General features: G+C 38.6%; 2 protein-coding genes across 9 annotated transcripts in view; one reads left to right on the top strand and one right to left on the bottom strand.

Moving 5' to 3' along the window:
* Positions 1 to 15,722, top strand: part of ORC4 (origin recognition complex subunit 4) — a 60,874-nt gene extending 45,152 nt beyond the window's left edge. For 3 of the 8 annotated variants that reach the window (XM_007522231.3, XM_060178086.1, XM_060178092.1), the window contains 4 exons: positions 4,976 to 5,084; positions 6,339 to 6,434; positions 6,519 to 6,586; positions 9,532 to 10,948. In XM_007522231.3, coding sequence (XP_007522293.1) covers positions 4,976 to 5,084; positions 6,339 to 6,434; positions 6,519 to 6,586; positions 9,532 to 9,720 — 462 coding nt within the window. In that variant the 3' untranslated portion in view covers positions 9,721 to 10,948. Of the gene's footprint in view, positions 1 to 4,975; positions 5,085 to 6,338; positions 6,435 to 6,518; positions 6,587 to 9,531; positions 10,949 to 14,268 lie in introns of those variants that run through there. The other 5 variants (XR_009546001.1, XM_060178090.1, XM_060178089.1 and 2 more) reach the window with 5 other exon arrangements.
* A 743-nt stretch (positions 15,723 to 16,465) lies between these two features.
* The window catches only part of ACVR2A (activin A receptor type 2A), a 91,743-nt gene continuing 82,953 nt past the window's right edge, over positions 16,466 to 25,255 (bottom strand). Inside the window, 6 exon segments of the mRNA XM_060178093.1 lie at positions 16,466 to 17,210; positions 18,059 to 18,189; positions 21,954 to 22,092; positions 24,004 to 24,120; positions 24,330 to 24,348; positions 24,379 to 24,400. Coding sequence (XP_060034076.1) covers positions 17,016 to 17,210; positions 18,059 to 18,189; positions 21,954 to 22,092; positions 24,004 to 24,120; positions 24,330 to 24,348; positions 24,379 to 24,400 — 623 coding nt within the window. The 3' untranslated portion in view covers positions 16,466 to 17,015.

Genomic DNA, 25,255 nt, shown 5'->3' with positions numbered 1-25,255 from the left:
ATTTATGAGAAAGATAGGAGGAGAGAGAAAGAACCAGACATCACTCTGGTACATGTGCTGCCAGGGATCGAATTTGGGACCTCATGCTTGAGAGTTCAAAGCTTTACCACTGCGCCACCTCCCAGACCACAGGCCTAAACCATATTACACAGATAGTAGAGGATAAACTTAATACTCTCTGCCTTCCAGATTTTATCCTACTTTCTATATTCTGCAGTATTTATTTAAAAAATCCTCCTCCATTTCTGTTCATATGAAGGAAATGAGCAAAATAAAATTCACTGTATATACTTTCCCTCTAATTAGCACATCCATCAAAATCTTACTACCATTTTTAGCAACAGCTTTTAATCTCAGAGATTTAAGAGTAGGATTTTAGAGTATGAATTTTAGTTACTTACATGCTTAAATCTCTCTCTCTCACCTATCATTATTCTGGGAAAATAACTCAGCCACCAAATTGTCAACATAAACAGTCATTATTCTTCTGGTTTCCTGTTAAAGTTTTATTTCAAGTTAATACTTAATTTTTCATTTTTATTTGGTTTTTCGTATTTAGTTAACATTTTAGAATTGGTGAGAATTCCAAAAAAGCGGAAAAGACCTGACTGAGATGAAATTTAATTGAATAATTTTTCAGCAACAACCAATATACATAGGAAAAACATCCTTGTTGTATACCCAAAAATAAATTTTACATTGTTAAGTGTAAATATATTTAGAAGTCAGAAGAGGTCAAATTTTAATCTTGGGGTAGGAAAATATTTGTTAGGAAAGACAAATGAGAAACTTTTTAAAAGGAGGATAACGTTAATTACATTGTTTTTTTTTTTTTTAAATGTTTTTGGATAACAAAAGAACTTACAGAAATAATGAAGGCCTTTTAAGAAAAGACATGCAGCACATGTGAATCCTCAGCCCTGCAGTTCATAAAGGGCTTCTGTGTCTGTCGCCAAAGAGTATGAGTGGAGAATATGAGCGAGCAGTCTACTAAGTAGAATTCTGTGTGACAGGAAATAGGCTTTTGATTTCTAAGAGAAACAAGGAGACTTCACAATTAAACTTGCCATTCTGCCAGTCTGTTTGGTGGCATCGATGGCATGTCTACTAAAATGTGTTGCTGCTGGTATACAAACATCTGCGGACACTTTGGAGAGCAAAGTGGCAAATTGGGCATCTGCAGAATCTCAGACACACCAGAGAGCATGCAGCCTCACTTACATGTAACTGTCATCATAGGAAATAATGGGTCCCGTCATTAAGGGAAGGCACACACTTGGAGCAGATAGACACACTAAAATGGGCTCCTCAAGATGATGAGTTCCCTTAAAGATACAGTGAAGAGAGCGCTGCCAAGGTACAACATAGTCGGTAGAATTTGAAAATACAGGAGCTGGGCAGTAGCGCAGCAGCAGGTTAAGCGCACATGGCACAAAATGCAAGGACCTGCATAAGGATCCTGGCTCGAGCCCCCAGTTCCCCACCTGCAGGGGGTCAGTTTGCAAGCGGTGAAGCAGGTCTGTAGGTGTCTTTCTCTCCTCCTCTCTGTCTTCCCTTCCTCTCTCGATTTTTCTGTCCTATCCGATAGCAACAGCTATGACAACAATAACCACTACAACTACAACGGCAACTAAATGGGAAAAATCGCCTCCAGGAGCAGTGGATTCATAGTGCAGGCACCAAGCCCCAGTGATAACCCTGGAGGCAAAAATTTAAAAAATTGAAAATAGTCTTCTGTCTAAAAACCAATGTGTGTGTGTATGTAGAGAAAGAAAGAGAAGGGGTTATAGAAGGTAGAATAGAAAGCCAGCAAATGGCTTGTCTGTAGAATAGTGTCCAGACAGTGTAAAAGACTGGACTGGCCATCAGCTCTTAAGATGATTTCTCTCTTCAAGGCTTATTTATTTTTGTTTGTTTTTGGTTTTGGTTTTGTTTTTTTTAACCACAGCACTGTTCAGCTCTGGCTTATGGTGGTGTGGGGGATTGAACCTGGGACTTTGGAGTCTCAGGCATGAGAGTCTGTTTGCATAACTATTATGCTATCTACCCTCCGCCTGATTATTTATTTACTTATTTATTTTAAGAAAGGATAAATTAACAAAACCATAGGGTAGGGGGGGTACAATTCCCACCACCCAATCTCCATATCCCACCCCCTCCCCTGATAGCTTTCCTATTCTCTATCCCTCTGGGAGCATGGATCCAGGGTCATTGTGGATTGCAGAAGGTAGAAGGTCTGGCTTCTGTAATTGCTTCCCTGCTGAATATGGGCGTTGACTGGTCGGTCCATTCTCCCAGTCTGCCTCTCTCTTTCCCTAGTAGGGTGGGTCTCTGGGGAAGCGGAGCTCCAGGACACATTGGTGGGGTCTTCAGTCCAGGGAAGCCTGGCCGGCATCCTGATGACATCTGGAACCTGGTGATTGAAAAGAGAGTTAACATACAAAGCCAAACAAATTGTTGAGCAATCATGGACCCAAAGCTTGGAATAGTGGAGAGGAAGTGTTAGGGGGATACTCACTGCAAACTCTAGTGTACTTCTGCTTTCAGGTATATATTTTGCAGTAGTTTATGGATACGTGTGAATATATGCTCTCTCTCACAGAAACTGGTGTATATCTAGGTTTTGGGACTTTGTTAGAAAGTGAACCACCTGGGATGGAATTAGAGAATACTATGAAAGGAAAGGTCTTACCCGAGTAATGAAGCTGAAGGGTTGTCATTCCACAGGTGAAGTCTCTGGACACAGTCTGAAGTGAAGCATGTTGAGGTGGCAATCGTTGTGTTGGTTAGGTTGTGATCGGCAGATGCAATATTATTGGGAGAGGCATACGGGAAAATGGGCCTTATCCAAGGGTTCTAGGACTGGGGGAAGTAGAAGCTCTATAGTGGAGATGTGAGGTTCCTGCTGCCTTAGGGTTCCAAAACACAATGGATAGTTAATGTTATCATCACATTATTTGGTAATTGGGTTAACTCTGAAAAGTCCTTTTGCTAGGGTTTGCTGTACAGTACCCAGTATCTTGTAAATAGCTGTGCTATTGGTTGCTTCTGATCTACTTGGTCTAGGCTTTTGAGAGAGTCTGCATATCAATTACACAGCCTATATATTAAAAAGAGTCTGTGTTTTAAAAAACTTCGAGACATACAATTAATTTTCCCCCTCTCATATTAATTAACTAGTGATTTATAGGACTACATTTTACTAGGAGTGTGCATAAACACCACTCCCACCACCAAAAGACTGTGACCCATCCCTCCCACCCACTCCCACCCCCCACTGGCCCAGGAAGCTGCATGTCTACCCCTCACCACAGGGTTTTTACTTTGGTGCCCTACTTATAATTTGGTCAGGTCCTGCTTTTAGTTTCCCTTTCAGATCTTCTTCCTCAACTTCAGTTGATGAGTGGGATCATCCCATACTCATCTTTATCTTTCTGACTTAGCTCACTTAACGTAATTCCTTCTAGCTCTGTCCAAGATGGGTCAGAGAAGGTGAGTTCATTGTTCTTGATAGCTACGCTTATTTATTTTCATGAGAGACTGGAACATAACTCAGCTCTAGCCTTTGGTGACATGGGGAATTGAACACACTCCCACTAAGAAATCACTTATTGTTCACCTGAACTCACACTAAGAAATCACTCATTGTTCACCTGAATTCAACCTTAACTCTGTCAGGCATGCTTCCACGCTCAGATACTTACATGACTACATTTAAATATTTGAAAACTGCAATTCTTCAAATATAAGTTATATTACTATTTATTTTAGCATTATCTAGCCTGGCAGTTTATTCAATCCTCTGATCTTGATGAGCCTCAAAGCTAACTAATTTAAGAGTTGACTCTTATTTCTAGGAAAGTTTTCTGGGTGTAATTTTGCTTTTTATTTATTTTTTCATATAATCAAACATAGAATAACTAATCCTGTCTCTCACTTAACACTACCTTTAACTGCTTGATTGTATAATGAAATGTTTAACTAGGGCCAGAGCAGTGACATAGCTCACTTGGTTCTCACTTGGTTACTGCGCTACTTTGTCAGACATGTGAGCCGGGTTCACGCATGACAATACCACAGTGTGCGTCTCCCTCTTACTCCCTCCCTCCCTCATGCTCTCCTGCCCTCCAGCTAAAAGCAAACAAACAAACAAAAAGCTTATCCAAGTCATATATTATATCTACGTATCTGCCCTTTTGGGAGCTTGTGTGAGACTTTGGATAGCATTCTCGCCTATTTCTGTTATCTTCTTTTTTTAAAATATTTTATTTATTTATTCATGAGAAAGACGGGAGGAGAGAGAAAGAACCAGATATCACTCTGGTACATGTACTGCTGGGGATTGAACTCAGGACCTCATGCTTAAGAGTCCAATGTTTTATCCACTGCACCACCTCCTGGACCACTTCTGTTATCTTCTTACCCTTCTCATTTTTATTTTATTTTTTTAATGAGAACACATACACACCAGTCACCACAGAACATCCTCTCTGGCTTCATTTTATTTCATTCTTTATTTGCGAGTTGGGAGAAAGAGAAGATACTGTAGAACCCATCCACCATCCACTGACACCACCCACTCCCCACCCCACCACCTCCCACCTCCCAATGTGTCTGTGTCGAGCTGGAGCTCTAATCCAGGGCCTTGGGCTTGGTGCAGCATGTGCTCTGCAAATGCTCTCGCTCTCTCGCTCTCTTTCTTTTTCTTTGACTTGTAAATAGACAAGATAATGTGAGTGGGAGAGATGGAGAGAGGAGCAAGAACTGCTTTGACCTTTCCATTTATAAAGTTATGTGACATATGAATTGAGGTAGTGCCATAAAAGTATATACCCCTCATACACTCCGTAGCTTTCCTAGGTATTGTATTTACTGCCCCTAAGAGTCGATTCTACACACGAACCAGTTTGGGTCCGTCCTGCCTCCACAACGTCAGTGTAAACATGCAGCTGTTTTCTGACCCACGTTTCCCTAGATGCTGGCTTTAAATCGTGTAACATCATCACACCCGTTTATAACTGCAGCAGATCTGATGGAGGCAAACCAACTGTGTAGCATGGACTCGAAAGCAAACATTGTACATGGTAAGGAGTATGCCGATTAATAAAGGCTCCTCTGACAGTTTGGAACATTTTTTTTGGAGAATATTTTTCAGAATCATAGGTTGTATACAAAATACCCTTTGAAAGCTGTTATTTCTTCCAGTTAAAGTGAAAGCAATTGAAGGCTTGGAAGGCACTGTGTGGATCAAGCATTGGACTTGAGTCCTGAGCGCCCAGTAGTCCTTGGCGGGGTGCCGGAGTGACCCCCGGACTCTGTCTTGTTCCTCTTGTAGTGCTTGCTTTCTCTCTCACTCTGCTTCTCCCTAATCTCTAAAAAAGAAAACGAGAGCGAGAGAGGGAGAGAGAAAGGGAAGAAGTAACACCACCTTCCTTGCCATGAGTCTGTTTTGATGACTTTTGCAAGTGCTGCCGTATCGGCTTACAGCCATTTTTGGATCACTGTCCTTTTTGAAGATCTAATGAGCTTTTTTTTTTTTTTTCCCCTAAGAAAAGAAATATTAGGTATAGTTTCGAGGGGGTTAAGGAGTCTGAAAAAAATCAAGTGGTCTATAATTTAAAGTCATGTAAGTGTTGTTTACTATAGGCCTTATTGTTAAGTCCTTGCTAGTATTGTCTCTGTTTCTTAAGAGATTTCTCTAAGTTTAGGTAGTGTTTTTTGTTTGTTTGTTATTTTGGAGATACTAGAGGCTAGGGTGGGGGAGATTGCATAATGGTGATGGAAACAGACATGCCTAAGACTCTAGAATCTCAGGTTTAATCCCCTGTACCACTATAAAACAGAGATGAGCATGCTTTGATAGAAAAAGGAGAAATAAGGGCAACAAAAGGGAATAAATAAAATAAAATATTTTTTTAAAAAAAGAAAAATAATAACAATAATCACATAGGTAACAGTGACTGAAAATACTCTTAAACCTGGGCATAGATGGTATTGACCACACCTTCAAAATAAAGATCTAGGTTGGGGCCAGGTGGTGGCGCACCTGGTTGAGCGCACATATCACAGTGCAAAAGGGCCCAGGTTTGAGCCCCCAGTTCCCACCTGCAGGGAGAAAGCTTCACGAGTGGTGAGGCAGGGCTGCAGGTGACTGTCTCTTTTCCTCTCTATCACCCCCTTTCCTCTCAATTTCTGGCTGTTTCTATCCAATAAAGATAATAATTTTTTTTTTAATTTTAAAAAAAGATCTAGGTTATTCTTTTTGAAGGACATTTGTTTCAATCTTATCTGTATTAGTAAGCAAGCTAGAACTCAAAGTTTATTTCCATTTCCTATAGGTCTGTCAGTCTTGGAAATTTGTCTTATAATAGCAATGAAACACTTAAATGACGTCTATGAAGAGGAGCCTTTTAATTTTCAGATGGTTTATAATGGTGAGATGAAATGTTGATAGTAGTTTTCTGACTACCCAGCTGCTTGAAGGCACTGATGTTTGCCATTGATGTCTGTCTGTCTAGAGTTTCAGAAGTTTGTTCAGAGGAAAGCACATTCTGTTTATAATTTTGAGAAACCTGTTGTCATGAAGGTAAGATTTAATCCAGCAATCTCTCTGCAGATGTGTAAGCTTACATTCACTTTGGTTGTATATGTCATGACTGTATTATTATTTTGAAGCATTATGTACTTATCCTAGAAAACAATTTTAAAGTATAAAGTTGACATAAAACTTTTTAATTTTGATGCAGCCAGTTTCATTTTGTGAAGGTACACTGCCCTCTACTGTTTATTGTTGTACTTGCATCTTTGCTATTCACTGAAGAATAGCAAATTCTTTCTGTATAGAACGCTAAAATTGGCTTGTTAATCCCACAATTTTGTGATATAAAAATGCAGATGTGAATGAGTAAGAAGGTGATAGACGAAAGTCTTACCAGTCAGCGAGCTCATATCAAGGCAGTTTTGTTATGTGTAGAAGTTAAGGATAGACCTGTGAGCCACGTGGTACACTTCTGGAATTTTTGTTGTCAGCAAAAACATAGTAAAGTGAAACTATAATAAACACTGTATATCTGATAATCTTAAGATTGAGCTTATCTACAATCAGTGTAGTAATACAGAAAGGGTTTTTTTCTGTTGATTTTATGATTTTTACTAGGGTGTTAATGGCTGTCAGTCCAGTGCCATCTCTGACCTCACCCCATGAAAGCTGTCTGTCAAACACTCCCACCCCCAGCTGGACCCTTTCCCATCATGACACAGCAGGACCCCATGGTTCTCAGCACCCTCCCCTCCCCCACTGTCTTGCTTTGTTTTCTCTCTGTCTGCATTTCTTAATTTAATGAAGTATTTTCTTTTGTATTGTCTTTAAAAATCGGTGTGTTTGTATTCAAAGCACATCATAATCCACTAAATATTCATTAGAAATGCTCTTTAGAGCACACAAATTTTTAGTGGAAGCAGTTTATAAAACTATTTTAACTATACTTGAGACATTTTCACTCAAAAATCAGTTTTAAAATAACACAGGTATCAGTTTTTAAATTAACTTTAATGACAAAGTTAATTGAATTGTAAATTTAAGTGATGGATAGTTTTAAGTAATTAGTATTTACCAATGACTATCTTCTCTAAAGGACTTTAAGCATATCTTTTTTTTTTTAAGCATTGTAGTCCCTTTACTTTTTAAAAAATATATATTTATTTACTTGTGAAAGAAATACAGAGAGATCAGAGCCCTGCTCAGTTCTGGCTTATGGTGGTGCTGAGAATTGAAGCTGGGACCTTAGCACCTCAGGCATGAAAGTCTTTTGCATAACCATTAATATTGTTACTTCCCTAGGCCAGCATTTATTTCTAATAGCAACCAAACAATGTGAGTAGAGGGCAGTGTCATTTCTTTTAATATGTTTACAGCCAAACCAGGGTTCTCACACATGGACAGTTCCCTTTTTCATTCTTCTTATTTCATATATATTGATAGATAGCATACCATTAGAGCTTCTCCCAGTGCTGTGGTTCTTTCATGTGGTACCAGGGTTTGATCTCAGGCCACTCACATGGCAAGGCACACACTCCACTGAGCAAGTTATCTTCTTGTCCTGCCATTCTCAGTTCTTGAAAACAAAAGGAAATTTAGCGTATTAGCAGTTGACTTTAGCTCCCTTCCTAGTGGGAAAGTTGGTCTGAACATTTAAACTCTGAACATTGTAATGTTTGTTTCTACATTTTAAATAGGGAAGTATTTTTGCTCCCTGGAAATGTTTGAGATTTTCTCAATTTTATCCAGCCCCACTCAATTTTCACAGTGTCTGGTGTTGTCAGAGGTGAATGGTTTATGACTGACTTCTCTCTCCACCAGAAGAATTTCTGTGATATATAAAGAATCTGTCTCAGAGATATCTTTCCACAATGAGACTATGAAAATAAGATGCTAAGGAATATGAAAAAAAGTGCATGTATACATAGAGGGGAGTTAACATGTCATGACTTAGTGATTTATTTTCTTACTCTAATAAAAGGCTAGAGAGACAGCATTGATCATGCAATTGCTTTCATGTTTGAGGCTTTGAGGTCCCAGGCTTATTCTCCAACACCACACAAACTAGAGCTGAACAGTCAGAGCAGATGTCTCCTGAAAATAAAATAAAATGTTTTTTGGAAAATCCAAATAAAGGGCCGGGCAGTGGTGCACCTGGTTGAACGCACATATACAATGCACAAGGACCCAGGTTCAAACCCCTAGTCCCCACCTGCAGGGGGGAAGCTTTGCAAGTGGTGAAGCAGGGCTGCAGATGTCTCTCTGTCTCTCTCACTCCCTATATCCCCCTCCCTCTTTATTTCTGGCTGTCTATACCCAATAAATAAATAAAAGATAATTTTTAAAAAATCCAAATAAGATGGTCCAGGAGGTGACACAGTGGATAAAGCACTGGACTCTCAAGCATGAGGTCCTAAGTTCAGTCCCCAACACCACTTATACCAGAGTAGTGTCTGGTTCTTCCTCTCCTCATACCTTTCTCATTAATAAATAAAATCTTTAATAAAAAAATTGAAATAAAGTATATTTTTAAAATCTACTTAAATACCCAAAGAATAATCAAGGTCAGGAAAAATATTGCAGGTAAGAGGAAGCAGAGAGTAAACAGACTTTCTAAGGTGGGGAAAATAGAAGGAAAAGTTTAATTTTTTTTATTCAGACATTTCTGTTTCAAGGAAACACAAACCTGTTTTCTATGCCTGTATCTCTGAATTATTTATTCATAGGGTCAGGTGGTTGGTATAACCCGATGGGCATCTTTCCTTCCTTCTCCCTTTCTATAGCTGTGTTAAACTTTTACACAGCTACAGAATCTTTTACACAATCTCCAAAGGTATAAACAAAATGTAAATGTAAATGAAAATTTTGAGTACCAGATAGTTTGAAAGTATTGTTTAGTTTTTGTTTTTTCCTGGCCTTCTACTCCACAACTGTTCTTTGAGTGTTTTGTTACTCCTTCCTAATCAGCTTAAAATATTTCTTTTATCTTTCAGGCTTTTGAACATTTACAACAATTAGAATTAATAAGGCCCTTGGAAAGAACTTCAGTAAATGCACAGAGAGAGTACCAGCTGATGAAGCTTCTTTTGGATAATACTCAGATTATGAATGCTTTGCAGAAATACCCCAACTGCCCTACAGATGTAAGGCAGTGGGCAACATCCTCACTGAGCTGGTTATAAGTGTAACCAGTGGCTTCAGTTAGGGAATCTCAGACTTACTTTCCCAAAGAACTTGAAAGCTGTTGTACTTAAAAAGACTTGTTGCTACATTTTCTTATATTTATATGTGTTATTTTTTTATTTGTGGGGGACTCTTATACATAGTATCTAAACTGTCTTGCAATTTGAATAATAACCAGTTATATGATTCTCAATTCCAGTGATTAAGATTATGTTGTAAGAAGCAGTACCAAAATAGAAGTAACTGTTTTAGAGATGGCCCATGTATTTTGAAATTCTTTTTTTTATATAATTTTTTTTAATATTTATTTACTCTCTTTTGTTGCCCTTGTTTTATTGTCGTAGATATTATTGTTGTTAGTAATTGTCGTAGATATTATTGTTGTTAGTAATCATCATTGTTGGATAGGACAGAGAGAAATGGAGAGAGAAGGGGAAGACAGGGGGAGAGAAAGACAGACACCTGCAGACCTGCTTCACCTGTGAAGCGACTCCCCTGCAGGTGGGGAGCCAGGGGTTCGAACTGGGATCCTTAAGCCGGTCCTTGTGCTTTAACCCGCTGCGCTACCACCTGACTCCCGTGTTTTGAAATTCTTATGTAGTGCTTTAAAAAAAAAAAACAAAACCATCCCAACCCAGATGTTTTTATAAATTGTAGTAAAGAACCAGAAGGGGGCCGAGTGATTGAGCACCTGGTTAAGTGCATGTTACAGTTCACAAGGACTCAGGTACAAGCCCTTAGTCCCCACCTACAGGGAGAAGTCTTTGCAAATGGTGAAGCAGGTCTACAGGTGTCTCTCTCCCCATCTCCCTCTGCCCTCTTGATTTCTGGCTGGCTGTCTCTATCCAGCAAATAAAGATGAGAGAAAGACAAAGAAGAGCTGATGTGATGAATTATCTTCTTGTGCTGCATTTTCCTTTTTGTACCCATAAATTTTAGATTCCATTCCGGGCCAAGTCTTCAACTTCAGAAGACTGACCAATGTGTCCAGAAGAGAGTTCACATGATGAAAAAAAACCAAAGGTTTGAACATTTTTTTCTAGATTTTTCAAGATGTGACACACCACATGAATTCCTTGTAAGATTTTTTTTTTCTGATTCTTTAACCAACTGTACACCAAAAGTGTCAGAATTTCATTTAACAAGCACTTAATCCCATATATTTATAACGGTATATGTTTAAAATGAATTTAATAAACATTCCTAAGTGAATGCTTATTCATACTATGTTAATTGCTTAAGTCGTGACTTCATTAATTCAACAATACTTGACTGTGATTTTCTTAAGAGAAAGTTTGCAAATGGCAGAGTCCATACCCTTGTGCAGTTGATAATCCTTTTGTCAAATGATATTTCTGTGCTGATACTTACAGTGAAAGAACTTACCATTATAATAGCAAAACTAGAGGCCCTGCTACGAAGAGGTGAAGCCTAACATGTCTTTACTACTCATTTTTTAAAGTATGCTCTAAAAGTGTTTTATATGCTTTTTAAAGAACCATCAGATATGGGCGCTAAGCGGTAGGGCAGCAGGTTAAGCGTACATGGTACAAAGCATAGGGATCCCGGTTCGAGTCCCCAGCTCCCCACCTGCAGGGGGGGTCTCTTCACGGGCAGTGCAGCAGGTCTGCAGGTGTCTTTTTCTCCCCCTCTCGTCTTTCCGGCCTCTCGATTTCTCTCTGTCCTATCCAACAATGATAAACAACAAAGGGCAACAAAAGGGGGAAATGCCTCCAGGAGCACTGGATTCGGAGTGCCGGGCCCCAACAATAACCTTGGAGGCATAAAAGTAAATAAAATAAAACCTTCAGATATATAAGATGGACTGTGAGACTTATGTAACTGATATTTTAGTAGTTGCAACCTATTTTTTTAGTATGTATTTTCTTCTCTGCTTCCTATGTATACATAGCACTAGCATTTTGGTTTTCAGCAGTCTCTGTTTTTTAAATTTGTTTATCCACATCACTGTTGAGCTCTAGTTTATGGTGATGCCAGGACTGAATCTGAGATCACCAAGCCTTGGGTAGGAAAGTCTTTTCCATAATCTACCGTGTAGCTTCTCACTCATCTGAGCAGTGTCTATTAAAGCTAAAACTTTCATACTGGTTCTATGGAAGAGTCTATAGATTTTAAGAGGACAGTGTTTCAAAGCATTTAGCAATGCATGGTGGTAGCACCACCACTACTGTGCAAGAATTTTACGCTTGATTCGTAGTTTTCTCTTTAAAAAAGCTGACTTGAGGGTTGCAGCTGTTTTCAGTTGAAGGCTGAGAGCTAGCTATAATTATGTGGCCCATTAGCACAGAGGTGTATCAAGGTGGGCTTTTATTTTCAGTGAGAGTTACCAAGCAAATTATAAGTTAGCAAATACCATGAAAAGAAGAGAGGAAGAACAATGTTGGTGTTCTTTTCTGTGTTCCCTAAAACAAAACAAGAAAGTTAAAATTGATTATTATATTGCACCCACGTTTTATAGTGGGACTCAGTGCCGACATGACAAATCCGCCTCTTAGACCAGCAGCCGTTTTCTCCCTTTTTGATATAGACAGAAATGGGGGTCTGGGGTTAGAGCACTTGCAGCACTGCTTCCCTGCTTGTGAAGTCCTGTTCCCCGACGACCACCACCACCAACACAGCACCCCCAACCCTACCCCAGACCAGGAGCTGGAACTGAAACCCTTGTACACCACCGCCCACCCCATTAAAATTTATATAGCATCTCTTAAATTACTTAAACCAAATTTGCAATGTCCTTAAAACAGCAAACTTCTAAGGGTGATGTCCGTCATTTTCTTACTATTAACTTTCTCAGGACTCACTGGTTTGCAGACTACGTTGTGGATGACTGTTGTTCTCTCTGTGGTAATTCCATGCAATCTCCACTCTGGCTTTCATGTCAAGTGGAGGCTCCAATGGCCTGAGCTGTCACAACCATTGTGACAGTGTGGGCCTTTTCCAGTCTATGTTCTTTGAAAACCATGGACTTTTTAACATTGAGTGTCAATGTTTTCGCCTTTTAGAAAGCTAGCTTCTCTTGTTGATTACCCTAAAGGACATAGCCAGAATTCTTTGAACTAATAAAGTGCTGGGAAATTTATATCTTCCATAAATCAAATTTTTGTTGCCATTAAAAACAAACTTGGGGGGGGGGGGCGCGTCGGGGAGTAGCACAGCCGGTTAAGCACATGTAGCGCAAAGCGCAAGGACCGGAGTAAGGATCCGGGTTCGAGCCCCCGGCTCCCGACCTGCAGGGGAGTCGCTTCACAGGCGGTGAATCAGGTCTGCAGGTGTCTATCTTTCTCTCCCCCTCTGTCTTCTCCTCCTCTCTCCATTTCTCTCTGTCCTATCCAACAATGAACAACATCAACAATGGCAATAATAACCACAACGAGGCAACAACAAGGGCAACAAAGGGGGGAAAAATGGCCTCCAGGAGCGGTGGATTCATACAGAGCCCAGCAATAACCCTTGAGAAAAATTTAAAAAAAAACAACTGGGGGTGGAGGGTAGATAGCCTAATGGTTATGCAAACAGACTCTCATGCCCGAGGCTCCAAAGTCCCAGGTTCAATCCCCCGCACCACCGTAAGCCAGAGCTGAACAGTGCTCTGGTTAAAAAAAAAAAACAAAAAAAACCTAGGTAACTAATGCTAATTAGCCTCAAGGACCTACATGTACACTTCAGTGAGACAACAATCTACTTCACTTAGACAAGAAGGAAGTGAAGTGGCCAGCTAATTCCCCTTCTCAGCATGACAGTGTTTTTTGCAAATCACAGACGTATAGAACTCAGTACAAATTGCAAAGGTACTATTCCCCTTCCCTCCTCTACTGCAGCTAAAGAAAAAGAATTACATGTGCAAATCATATCATATTCATTTTTTTTTTATTTAACTTGGGGTCGGAATGGGGATAGCATACATTTTATTTGTACAATATTTAACAATCACTTATCCAAGGTGTGGTTTTATGGGGCCTTTTTTTTTTTTTTTAACGATTTTTGTTAAATACTTGCGGGAAAAAATAGCAAGTATAATTTGACAGTAGTACAACAACCTGTGCCCAAAACACTGACAAGAAATACAGAGTAAAGCTAAAACAACTGCTTACCAATATTTTGAGAGGTAACAAATAGGATGAGGGTTCAGACTGCATAAAAAATGTACTGCTGGTTGAATTATCTGAGGTAAATGATGTTCAATTAAGATGCTACTTTTATCAGTTTGCCCATAAATCAGTAAATAATTTTATGCACATTATACCAAATATCCCTAAAAAGTAATTTCTTAAAAAGGTAAAAAAGAGAAACTGGAAAATATCTGGTGAAAGCACTTTGTTTTTTAAACAGCAATCACTTTATTCCACGAAACTTATCACCTGGCCTGGGCTTTTTTCTTTTTCCCTACCACCTGCATCTTATTTTCAGTATAGTTACTTGGAGGTGGGGGGAGGGGCAGAAAAGAAACGTTTCTTTTCAAGTTCATGAGATATGACTCTATTTCAATTTTCTTTCTTTTTTTTTTTCCTTCCTGATTGTAATTTCAGAACATTACCATGAAAGATAGTGCAAGTTCATGGCACCAACAATTGTGAAGCACAGTCTCTGTTCTGGAGTTCCCAACGTACCTGTAATAAACATTTGAACAAGAATCACACATCACATGCTAAAAACTTCCTAGCATCTAAAATACATCACAAGAACTGTGCAGGGCAAAAACTTTGAATAAAGCCAAACACTGGTTAACCCATCAGTCCTATGGCAGTTAATCATCAAACGTTTCTTAAGTAGAGATCTTGACAAGGTAAAGAAAATGACAGAGCAGCAGTTCTGATGGATATCAGAAAGGCAAAATACAGACGAGTCATCATAAGCACCATACACATGAGGAAAAAAATTATTGGGGTCTCAGTTTGCCCCAAAAGAAGTCATCATTTTACTCCAACAACTTTGATCTTTTTTTTTTCTCCCAGTATCCCTAGCTCTCAAACTTTGTTAGCTTGCCTACTATGCTGTAAACCAAACATGAAAATGCCCTGCAAAAGAAAGTTTTAACAAAACTAGGTATCACTGGTATTTTCTTATATTACAATTTTTTAAAGTTTTTTTTCCCACTAATATAGTTCTCAAAAGGAAACTAATTTTGAAACTGGCTAGCTAGAATTAAGCAACACCCAGGATTTCTTTTAAAAATTGAACACAGAGAAAACTATCTGTAACAGATTATATGAACTTCTCTAGTGCTAATATAAGCCAAACATTCATCATAATATTCCTTGGCTGTAGTTTGATTTTTAAAAACCGGGTCAATTTTTTAGAACAGACAGAAAATAGCTTTCAGTAGAGTAATGATTTCCATGTATAATCAATCATTCTTACTATTTTTCCTTCTTGATTAGTTTCAAAGTAGTAACAAAACCAAATCAAGAAATTGACCAAAACCATTTTTTATATAGTGTGTGGCACACAGACACAATGCTATTACACTTCTTTCCTCCCTGCTTAGAGTCGGTTGACCTACATATTATTTATAAATAATATAACTTATTATTCCCAGAGATAAGTGCATACTATATGTAAAATGTAGTGTATTATGTGGTTAAATAGCCATCAGAAGATAACACATTCACAGTGAGTTCCTAATAGACATTTAAAATTTAATAAATTTAATGTATGGGTTTTTTAATGGCCTGAAAAAAGTAAATAGCATCATACTGTCAATTTGTTGGTCAGTAATACAGAAACTCAGGAGCTGTTTTGGCCTGGATAAATTTGAGGATGACTTCAATCTGAAGATGAATCCAGTGAATTCTAATGTAATTTTGTTTTGAAAAGTACTTCGGCACCTACCAACCATCAGTTCCATTTTCTTATCAAGGATAAGGCATTAATTAATAGCAGTTTTGAAAGCAATTTGCAGGAAGAAGCTAAGCTAAATTACCGTTGCTTACCTCTTTGTCATTGCATATTTCACGATAAAAGTTTAACTTGTCATCCCTGATTTGTTTTAAAGCAGTAACATCTGAAATCTGTGCTTATAATTTTTAAATCTCTACCCTAAGACAATTCTTATATGCCACAGACATCAAATATTACTCTTGACAAGATGGCACCAAGCAGAAATATAGTGATAAAAATTACAAATCTCAAAGCAGAGTGAGGAATTCTAGGTAATGACACTTCCTGAGGTGATCCTAAAACAGCGAGAATGTCCCACACACTGTTTGGTGAAAAGAAATACACTACAATTTTACATATATAAATAGAAAAAAAAATCTATTTTAAACAATAAAAATGAAGAGCTTTCCAGTGTTACAGCTCACTTAAAAAATGTAAATCATGCTTTAAATTTTCAAATAGTCCCCAAACACAATACACCTAAAAAAAAAATACTTGAATAAGTATGAAATATTTTGGGAACTGGCTATAAGAATGAAACTTTGAAACATGGGGGTGGAGGGAGAAATGACACCACTTTTCATTTCAAACAACAGCACTTTTTTCTTTAAATTACAAGCTAGCACGAGAATAGCTAAAACACTGCTTTATGAATGGCCACTTAAGAGTTGGCACTAAGCATAGCTTACTTTTTTTTTTTTAAAACACAGTGAATTTGTAATACCTTGTTATAAAACATAGATCAATTTATTCAAATTTTGTTAGTGTTCTCAATCTTATAATTTAGCAACCGTGGAACTGAGGTATACCTTGTTGAGGGAGGTTAAAGTAATGCTTGGAAGCCTCTTTACTGTACCCCACGTTGATGACTTTGTTTATGTACACAGAACAGCAGCACACTAAACATTCACAAGCTGTGTCATATTGGCATTACAATAGTCATTTATAGAAACACAACGGCAAATGCAATAAAAACAAGTTACCCTTTTTAAAATCTGAAATGAAAAGTATTTGATTTAAAAAAAAATAGCAGTAGTTCATTTAAGGAATTAGTGTCTTCTGACAAACATTAAATCTGATGTCAGTTTTCAAACACTTGATTAGCCAGGTCCAAAAGGTCCTTAATTTGGAGAGGGCCACATTCTTCATGTACATGTTTTTCAAAAGTTTCTTTATAGAGTTTGCAACTTTTCTCTTAGTTTCATGTCCTTCGCGTCTCTGCTGTAGGCGATGCCGGAAGTCTCCCAAAGCCAGTTTTCAGCGAGGGTCTTCTTTCCAACGTCTGTCCAGGAGACAGCTTACTCATTTCACACAGAAAAGAAACTGTAAGCGGTTTTGTTGGCTTAACAGCTCCAGTTCAGGGTCCTGTTCTCAGTGTGTACACATGGTGCAACCATCATAGACTAGATTCTTTGGGAGGAAAGTCAACATTCGTCACCATCGTGACCACTGTTACAATGTCCTCTGTGGTGATGATATTTGTTAGTCTTTGCATCTGAGTGATTCTTTCACCTACACAGCCGGCTGACAGCCTGGCTTCTGCATCGTGATCCCAACACTCTTCTATTGTTTCACAAAGCATCGCCATTCCCTAAAAGAAACAAAGCATCTTCAAACCACAGCAATTTTTTTTTAAACTAGAAAATAAAACTTACATATAGAAATTGCTATTTTTGTGAGTCAATAAAAGTGTCACAATTAGTCTACTTGGACACTATTTGTTAACAGTCACTTGGAATATGTATTACATGCAGAAATTTTTTTTTTTCCGGACTTGAGACTCACTACAAATTGTTCATAAGCCAGTTATTTCTATGCCCCAGTTATTTCAAAGCTGGGGCAGGAGATAATGGTTAATAAAAGACTTTCATGCCTGAGACACCAGTAGTTCAAAGTTAATCCCCTGCACCACCATCTGAAATTAGAAAAAAAAAAAAAAAAAGCCAAACGAAGTCTACCTGTTTTATTGCATTATTATTTAATATCAGCATTTCTACCTTGCAATAAAGACTAAAAGTGTGCTACACGTAATTGACCAATACAACCAGGGCAATAGGCAATAAATACCATTCTGTTCTATGCCTATCTCTAGTTGTAGTGTTTGTAAGAACCTGAAAGTCTTCCAATCCCCAAAATCCAAAGAAATAGCCACTGACAGGAGAGAACTTGCTGCTTCACTTTTTTAGCTATGAAAAGGCAGTGATCAATAAGGTTACCCAACTATCCGCCGCTGGGGGCAGACACTCCTTTCCCTGGGAAGCTGTCCAGACAGAAACTCGAGATGAAAGCTCCACAGGGCTCCTATGATTTCATCTCCTTCAAAAGTAAACATGCAGAGATAGCCCTGAAAGTTTCTAAAGCCAGAGCATGGGATCCTGAAGATCACCTCCCAGGGGAAAGCAGATAGAAGTCATGCCCTTGCAAAGTTAACTAACTTACAGCATGTTTCTGCCAATAGTCTCTTAAAACAGGCCTCTTTTTTTTATGTACAACAACTTCCTGCATGTCTTCGAGAGATGGATGCTGGCCAATTTCCTCCTCAAAAGGCAACATATACTCATCTACAGGTCCTGAAATGTAAGAGAAAGTCATTGGAATTCATATATTCCTGACCTGCAAAGTGGAACAAGCTTCCTAAAACGTATTATTTCACCTTTTCCAATTGTTACATGCTTTAGAGAGAAGAGATTCACAACTATTTTAACCACAGTGTGACCCACTAGAGGTTATATATGGAACTTCCTTACATTTTGTATGTTGGATAGCAATACTTGCAAATCTAGGATAGAATACTTTTTAAGAAACCCATCCTTTCAATTCAATCAAACTATAAAAGGGTAGGCTTCCAACTCTGAAGAGCCCCGGTTTGGTGGTACAGTGAATTAAGTGCTGCACTGTCAAGTGTAAGCCCAGTCAGATCCCACATCCCACGTGTAAAAGTGATGCTCTGTTTCTCTTACTAAATATATGTAGGACCAGATGGTGGCTCACCAGGCAAAATGCCCTCATCACTGTACACAAACACCCAGGTTTAAACTTCCAATTTCTATCTCTCTGCCTCTCTCGGACATAATCAGAAAAAAAGCAAAGGGGGAGGACAGAATGGCCACTAGGAATGGTAGAGCTATGCGGGTGCCAAGTTCCAGCAAAAGTTAGAACGTGCCTTCACAGACAAGTTAAGATGTATTCAACAATATAAATGATTCTTTCTCCTTACAGCTACTCAGGTAAGTAGGAAAATGCATCTATGTGTTGACAGTCACTAGCATTGGATGAGCACTCCAATTAACTTAATTTTACCTTCACAGAACAAATGGAGCATCACTTCTATTTTACAAATAAAAACAAAGCTCAGATAGGTGTTAACAGTTGAAAAATGAATCTCCGTCTGAATAGCTCTAAAGTTGATGCTTTTAATCACTGCATTCTCTTCCCTTGACAGATCTGGTCACTGATGAACGACCTCAGTGTCCCGCTATGTCCTTAGACATAAACCTCCTAAGTTCTTTTTCCAGATACCATCCCCCACCCTGTGTTTTTGTTTTGTTTGTTTGTTTTGGCTTTCATAGAAGGAGAGAGAAAACCCGCAGCATTGCTCCACTACTCCTGAAGCTCCCCCCCTCCCCTTCCTCCCACTGGTGGGGACCAGGGTCTTGAACCCAGGTCACAGCACAGGGTACTGTGGGTTACTAAACTTTACTAATAAAGTTCTTAAAATCCTCTATTCAGGGCGGGGGAGACAGCATAATGGTTATGCAAACAGACTCTCATGACTGAGGCTCCTAAGTCCCAGGTTCAATCCCCCGCACCACCATAAGCCTGAGCTGAGCAGTGCTCTGGTGTTTCTCTCTCCCTCTCTCTCTCTTTCTCTCTCTCTCTTCTCTCTCCCTCTCCCTCTCTCTGCATCTCTCTCAAAAATAAATTAAAAAATAAATTAAAAAAAAAAGAAAAAAAAATCCTCAAGATGTGTGTAACCTGATCATCTAACCTGACCCTTCCTAAATGTTAAGACTGATGTCTGGACAGTTCAGTCTGAGCACTGACTTTCTAAGGTGTCCATTCAACCTTTGCTACCTAAAGTGTTTCAACAGATTAGAGACACTATTACTGACTAGTAACTTGTAAGATATGTAAGTAGCAGTCCAGCCCAAACCAACTCAGTCAGAATCAAAATTCTATAAGATTTCCAAGAGTATGAGTCACATTCAAGTTTGAAAATTATTGTCAACAATTTTCAAATTTTACCTCAATTAATTTATTTTACCTGAGCAGTGTTTAGCTCTGGTTTATGGTGATGTTGGGGTGTTAGTTAGCAATGTTTACACTTCCCCTCTCCCCAATTCTAACTTATGTCAGAAATACTTGAGCACAATTATTTTACATTTGCAAAGCATTCAAGAAGTGTCAGGTGGTCTGGGAGGTGGCACAGTGGATAAAGAATTGGGACTCTCAAGCATGAGGTCCTGCGTTCAGTCTGGGGCAGAATGTGTACCAGAGTGCTGTCTGGCTCTTTCTCTCCTCCTGTCTTTCTCATTCATAACTAAGTAAAGAAAAAGAAATTTAAAAAGAAGAAATAATGTTGGTTTCATCCTTCCCTCTTTCTATGAAAATTTTCCTTGATAAACTCTCCTTCCCACAAAACTACTTCTGTCCTGTGAATTCTTTAACAAATCCTTAAATTTATCCAAAGACATATACTGAATATATATCAGCACTGGGCTAGATAATTCACACCTTACTATAGAACTGATTGCCTAGGATATACTTTATCATCTTAATTAAACTATCTTAAGGCTTTAGTAGCCTGCATGATACCAAATCTAATAATGTGCTTTTGAAGAGTTCCTATAAAGAGTTCTTATGAAATGTATTTTCCTGTAAATCTGCCCATATGACCTACTTCTGCTTCCTAAAAGCACATGATAAATATGCTTCCGCTTCAATTTTGAACAAAAAAATACAATGAACTAATGAACCGCAGGGAAATTTGGATGAGAGTCTCCTTGCATAACCACTATGCTATCTCCCTCGCACCTTCCTACAGACTTCTAAGATAGCAACTGTAACTTACAACAGATAAAGCTAATTTATATTTGGGGGTTTAGTAGTCAGGAAGTTTGCCATAACATTCTCATAATCAAACAAAAAGTACTATAACAGTCTAACTGAGTGGAGAGCTTTAAAGGAGCACTAAAGGCAGAGTACTTAAGAACACTTCGTAATTCTGTAACATAGAAATACAGCAGTGAAGTTAGTAATAAAAGCAAACATTTCCAGGTCCTGCACAAAGATTTCAATAACAAGAAGAAAGAACAGGAACTGAAGTTCTTTACAGTCAAAGTGCGACACAAGGGAGTGTAACTAATGTGGGCAATTATGTCTAACCACATCATACTCCGAGAACTTTGCAGGAAGCAGAGTTCAACCTGTGCTGTGCCTGAATGCAGGTTCACAGAATTGTGTACAGAGGATAAACTAAACATCAGGAGGGTCCCATGATGTTTTTCCTCTCACAGGGCTGATTGGTAGATTTGCTCCACACACCCTAAACTATCTAGCAGCCCACTTCCTACATATTTCAGTAGGTTTCAGACCTAGGTTTCACAGTTTACTTGTTTAAGACAAATATACATGAACTACTTAGTGTCCCCCGACCCATAAGTCTTTGGTACAAATTCCTCATCTGTAAAAAGAGGGAGCTAGAAATGTGTTTAAGGAAATCAAAGAGGTATGCAAAGCACCCATAAAATTTTTCTGGCAGCAGTAAAGGATCAAAAGACAACAGTATTTTTCCACTCTTGCCTACCTTACCTTCCCCCCCCCTCGAAATCTCTACGCTTAGTGTCTATATTTTTAAAGTATGTTCTTTTTTTTTTCCTTTTTTTTTTTTTTTTTTCCTCCTCCAGGGTTATTGCTGGGCTCAGTGCCTGCACCATGAATCCACCGCTCCTCGAGGCCATTTTTCCCCCCTTTTGTTGCCCTTGTTGTAGCTTCGTTGTGGTTATTACTATTGCCCTTGTTGACACAATTCGTTGTTGGATAGGACAGAGAGAAATGGAGAGAGGAGGGGAAGACAGAGAAGGGGAGAGAAAGATAGACACCTGCAGACCTGCTTCACTGCCTGTGAAGCGACTCCCCTGCAGGTGGGGAGCCGGGGGCTCGAACCGGGATCCTTACGCCGGTTCCTGCGCTTTGTGCCACGTGCGCTTAACCCACTGCGCCACCGCCCGACCCCCTTAAAGTATGTTCTTTAAATCACTACCTTTGTGTATAATTTCTCTGTTCATATATGTCTAGAATGCACATATATTTTAGAAAATGATTTTTTCCTTACCATCTGCAGCTGTGCAACGAGAAGCCAGCTCCCACAGGACTAATCCCATGGCGTACATATCTATCCTCAAAAACGCATCCCTTTGGAAGTTTATAGCACCCTCTAATACCTCTGGAGCCATATATCTCCGGGTACCAACCTGAAAAAGATGGCGAAAACAAACAACTTTATGAACATTTTATAATGTTGCAGTAAGAATTCAAACCAAATATTATGTCAGATTAGGTAGCTCAATTAAGACCATCAGACTATAGGATCGAGCAGAATTTTATTTTATTCCAAGTGAAAACACAATCAGCAGAAACTGCTTAAACAAATGGATGCAGCTCTTAAAGACAACAAAAATCTGTAAGCACTGCTACAGAAAGGTATTCAAAAATACTGAGGAATGAAAACAGCCAGGAACAAATCAGTATATATTCTAACATCTTTGTTGGGTGCACCTAAAAAAATATTCTGGGCTGGGGAGATAGTACAATGGTTATGCAAAGAGCTTTTCATGGCTGAGACACCAAAGTTTACAGGTTCAAACCCCAATAGCACCATAAGCCAGAGCTGGGCACTGCTCTGGTAAAATAAATTGAGGTAACGTTAAAAGAAAATAAGATGAGCATCATAAAACAGAATTAGCCAAGAATAGAGAAACGTTACAATTTGTACAAAATTCATGTTTTATTTATTCATGAACTCTTTCTCCAAGTCCTTGGTTCCTGACCATTTGGTATTTCTTGGTAATGTGACTGTGGTTACTAAGCTAGCTTCAGTTCGTGCCTACCATATTCACCTATGAATGCTTACAGGGTTCAGGCTAAGTACACATATTACCAAATGCTAGCACCTGGGTTCCAGCCCCTACTCCCCACCTGCAGGGGTCCATTTCACGAGCAGTGAGGCAGGTCCACAGGTCTTTACCTATCCCTCTATCTCCCCATCCTCTCTCAACTTCTCTCTATCCTATCTAGTAAAAATTAGAAAGAATGAAAAAGAAAAAAAGAGAAAAATATGGTGGCCAGAAGTGGTGGCCTGCGCCAAGTCCCAGTAATAACCCTGGAGACCCAAAAGGGAAGGCGGGGGGAGGCACCTAAAAACTGAGAGAAAACTGGGTGGTGATCAAAGCCACATGAGTTTTATTAGATCTCAGAAGCCATCCTGATACGGGCATTGCTTTGGCAGGTGCTCCAGCAGATGAACCATTAAGTGCGTGCATGTGTGTGTGTGCGTGTGTGTGTCTTTAAAGACAAGACCACTATGCCCATAAAGTCTTTAATTCATTTAATATGGACAAAACAATGACATCAATAACAATAACAAAAAGACAACAAGAACAACAAAAGGGGAAAAACATATGGACAAAACATTAAAGTAGAAACACTGACTTTGTTTTGTTTTGCTACTAACTGGATTCTGTTTACCACAAACAAGTAATTTTTTTTTTTAATTCACCTAGTTTATTTGAGAGGAGTGATGACTCTTCCACTCCTCTTAGGATAGACAGTAAAATGACTAACAATTTAAAATCACTGACTTAATGCTAAGAACTTTGTAGGGATGAAGCCTAATGTGCTGAATCCAATGTGCTAGATTCTTGGATTAGAACCCCGTGACATCTGTTTAGTGTCTTTCATGAATTGTGTGATCTAAATGATTGGGCAGCCTAACCATCATGCATTGCCACATGGAAATGTCTTCCTCTGTAAATTTAACATCTTACTCTGAAAAGTAACTTTGTAGAGGCTGGGTGGTGGCATACCTGGCTGGTTGCACATGTTATAATGTGCAAGGAGCCAGGTTCAAGTCCCTAGTCCCCACCTGCAAGAAGAAAACTTCGTGAGTAGTAAAGCAGTGCTGCAAGTGTAATATATATCCCCCTTCCTCTTGATTTCTGGGTATCTCTATCAAATAAATAAAGATAATGTTTTTTAAAAAAGTCATTCTGTATTAGATGCCAATAAAATAATAGCAATAAATTTTAGACCACTTTTTCCAGATATGACATACTAAGAAAACTATGGAGCAATACTTTTTCAACAGTTGTACTTGTCATCCTTACCTGTCCATGGGTATCACCTGCAGACTTGCCAGCCTCAAACTTTAACGCCAACCCGAAATCAGCAATGCAAGCTGTCAGATTGTTTTTCAACAAGACGTTTTTACTTTTGATGTCCCTTGCAAACAGAAACATAACATATTCATGTAAGTTTAGGCAAGTTATCTTTTTTTTTTTTTAATGTTTCGCTGAAAGGAAGCTGTGCTATAAGTTATTTGAAAGCATGAAATACAGGGGGAAAATGAGAGGGAAACGAAAAGCATAAGTAAAGTCTCCATATAGCATAAAGCACACAAGTACTGTGGCAACACCTGTTAATAACATAGATAATATGAAGGACTGCTCTTGCTTTATAAACAGCTACCACTCCCAAAATACTGTCCATCCTACATCCCTGTCACTCCTAACTACTATCTTAAATTTGCTGGTTTTTAAGGTAAAAATATTTCAGAGTTGGACTGGGAAGACAGAATAATGGTTATGCAAAAGACTCTCATGCCCAAGGCTCCGAGGTCCCAGATTCAACCCCTAGCACCACCATAAGCTTGAGCTGAGCAGTGCTTTCATCTGGTCTCTCTTTAATAAAATAATTTTTAAAAAGAATCTTCTAGAGTTTATAGCTTAAAACTGAATTAATTAAAGATTAATGAAAGAACTCCAAATAATAGTTTAGTTAGGCTCTTTTGCTTATGGGTACAGTCCTACATTTTAGAAAGTTCCTCTGTTTAGTAGTTCTTATATTCATCAAGCTGAATGCATAAAAGCATCTCTAACAACGAATAATTGAAGTTTTCTCACTATAAATATACACTACTCCAGCTACATTCTGATGTTCTGAAAAGAACTGTTATAACTATCATAATTACATCTAGCCTCAACTAAAATTAACATCCCAGAGAGAACTATCATAAGTAGACATATCTACATGTTGAGAAATGTTTACAATAAGAGTGGGACAGAGGACAGGTAGACAATGACAAAAGCTACAAAACTGATTTGTTTTAGACTTAGGTTTTTAGGGACCCTATTCCTAAAAACCTTTAGGGGTTCCAAAGGAATAATTTCCAGTGGACTAGGTAAAAAGTGACCAAAAATACAGAAAGAGGCAGTCTGACTAGGAGCAAGTGAGACGAAAAGGACACTTTCTGGGGTGAAAGTCATGTAAAATTTACAAAATCAGAAGTTACATTAAAGTTGAATTAAAAATAATCCAAGCAACCTAAAAGCTGCTGGTATGCAATTAAGTATCTGTTAA

The sequence above is a fragment of the Erinaceus europaeus genome, chromosome 18 (genome assembly GCF_950295315.1).
Source record: "Erinaceus europaeus chromosome 18, mEriEur2.1, whole genome shotgun sequence".
In the NCBI taxonomy this organism is placed as follows: Eukaryota; Metazoa; Chordata; class Mammalia; order Eulipotyphla; family Erinaceidae; genus Erinaceus; species Erinaceus europaeus.
The sequence above is the reverse complement of the archived record's forward strand: the minus strand, read 5'-3'. Positions and strand labels throughout refer to the sequence as shown.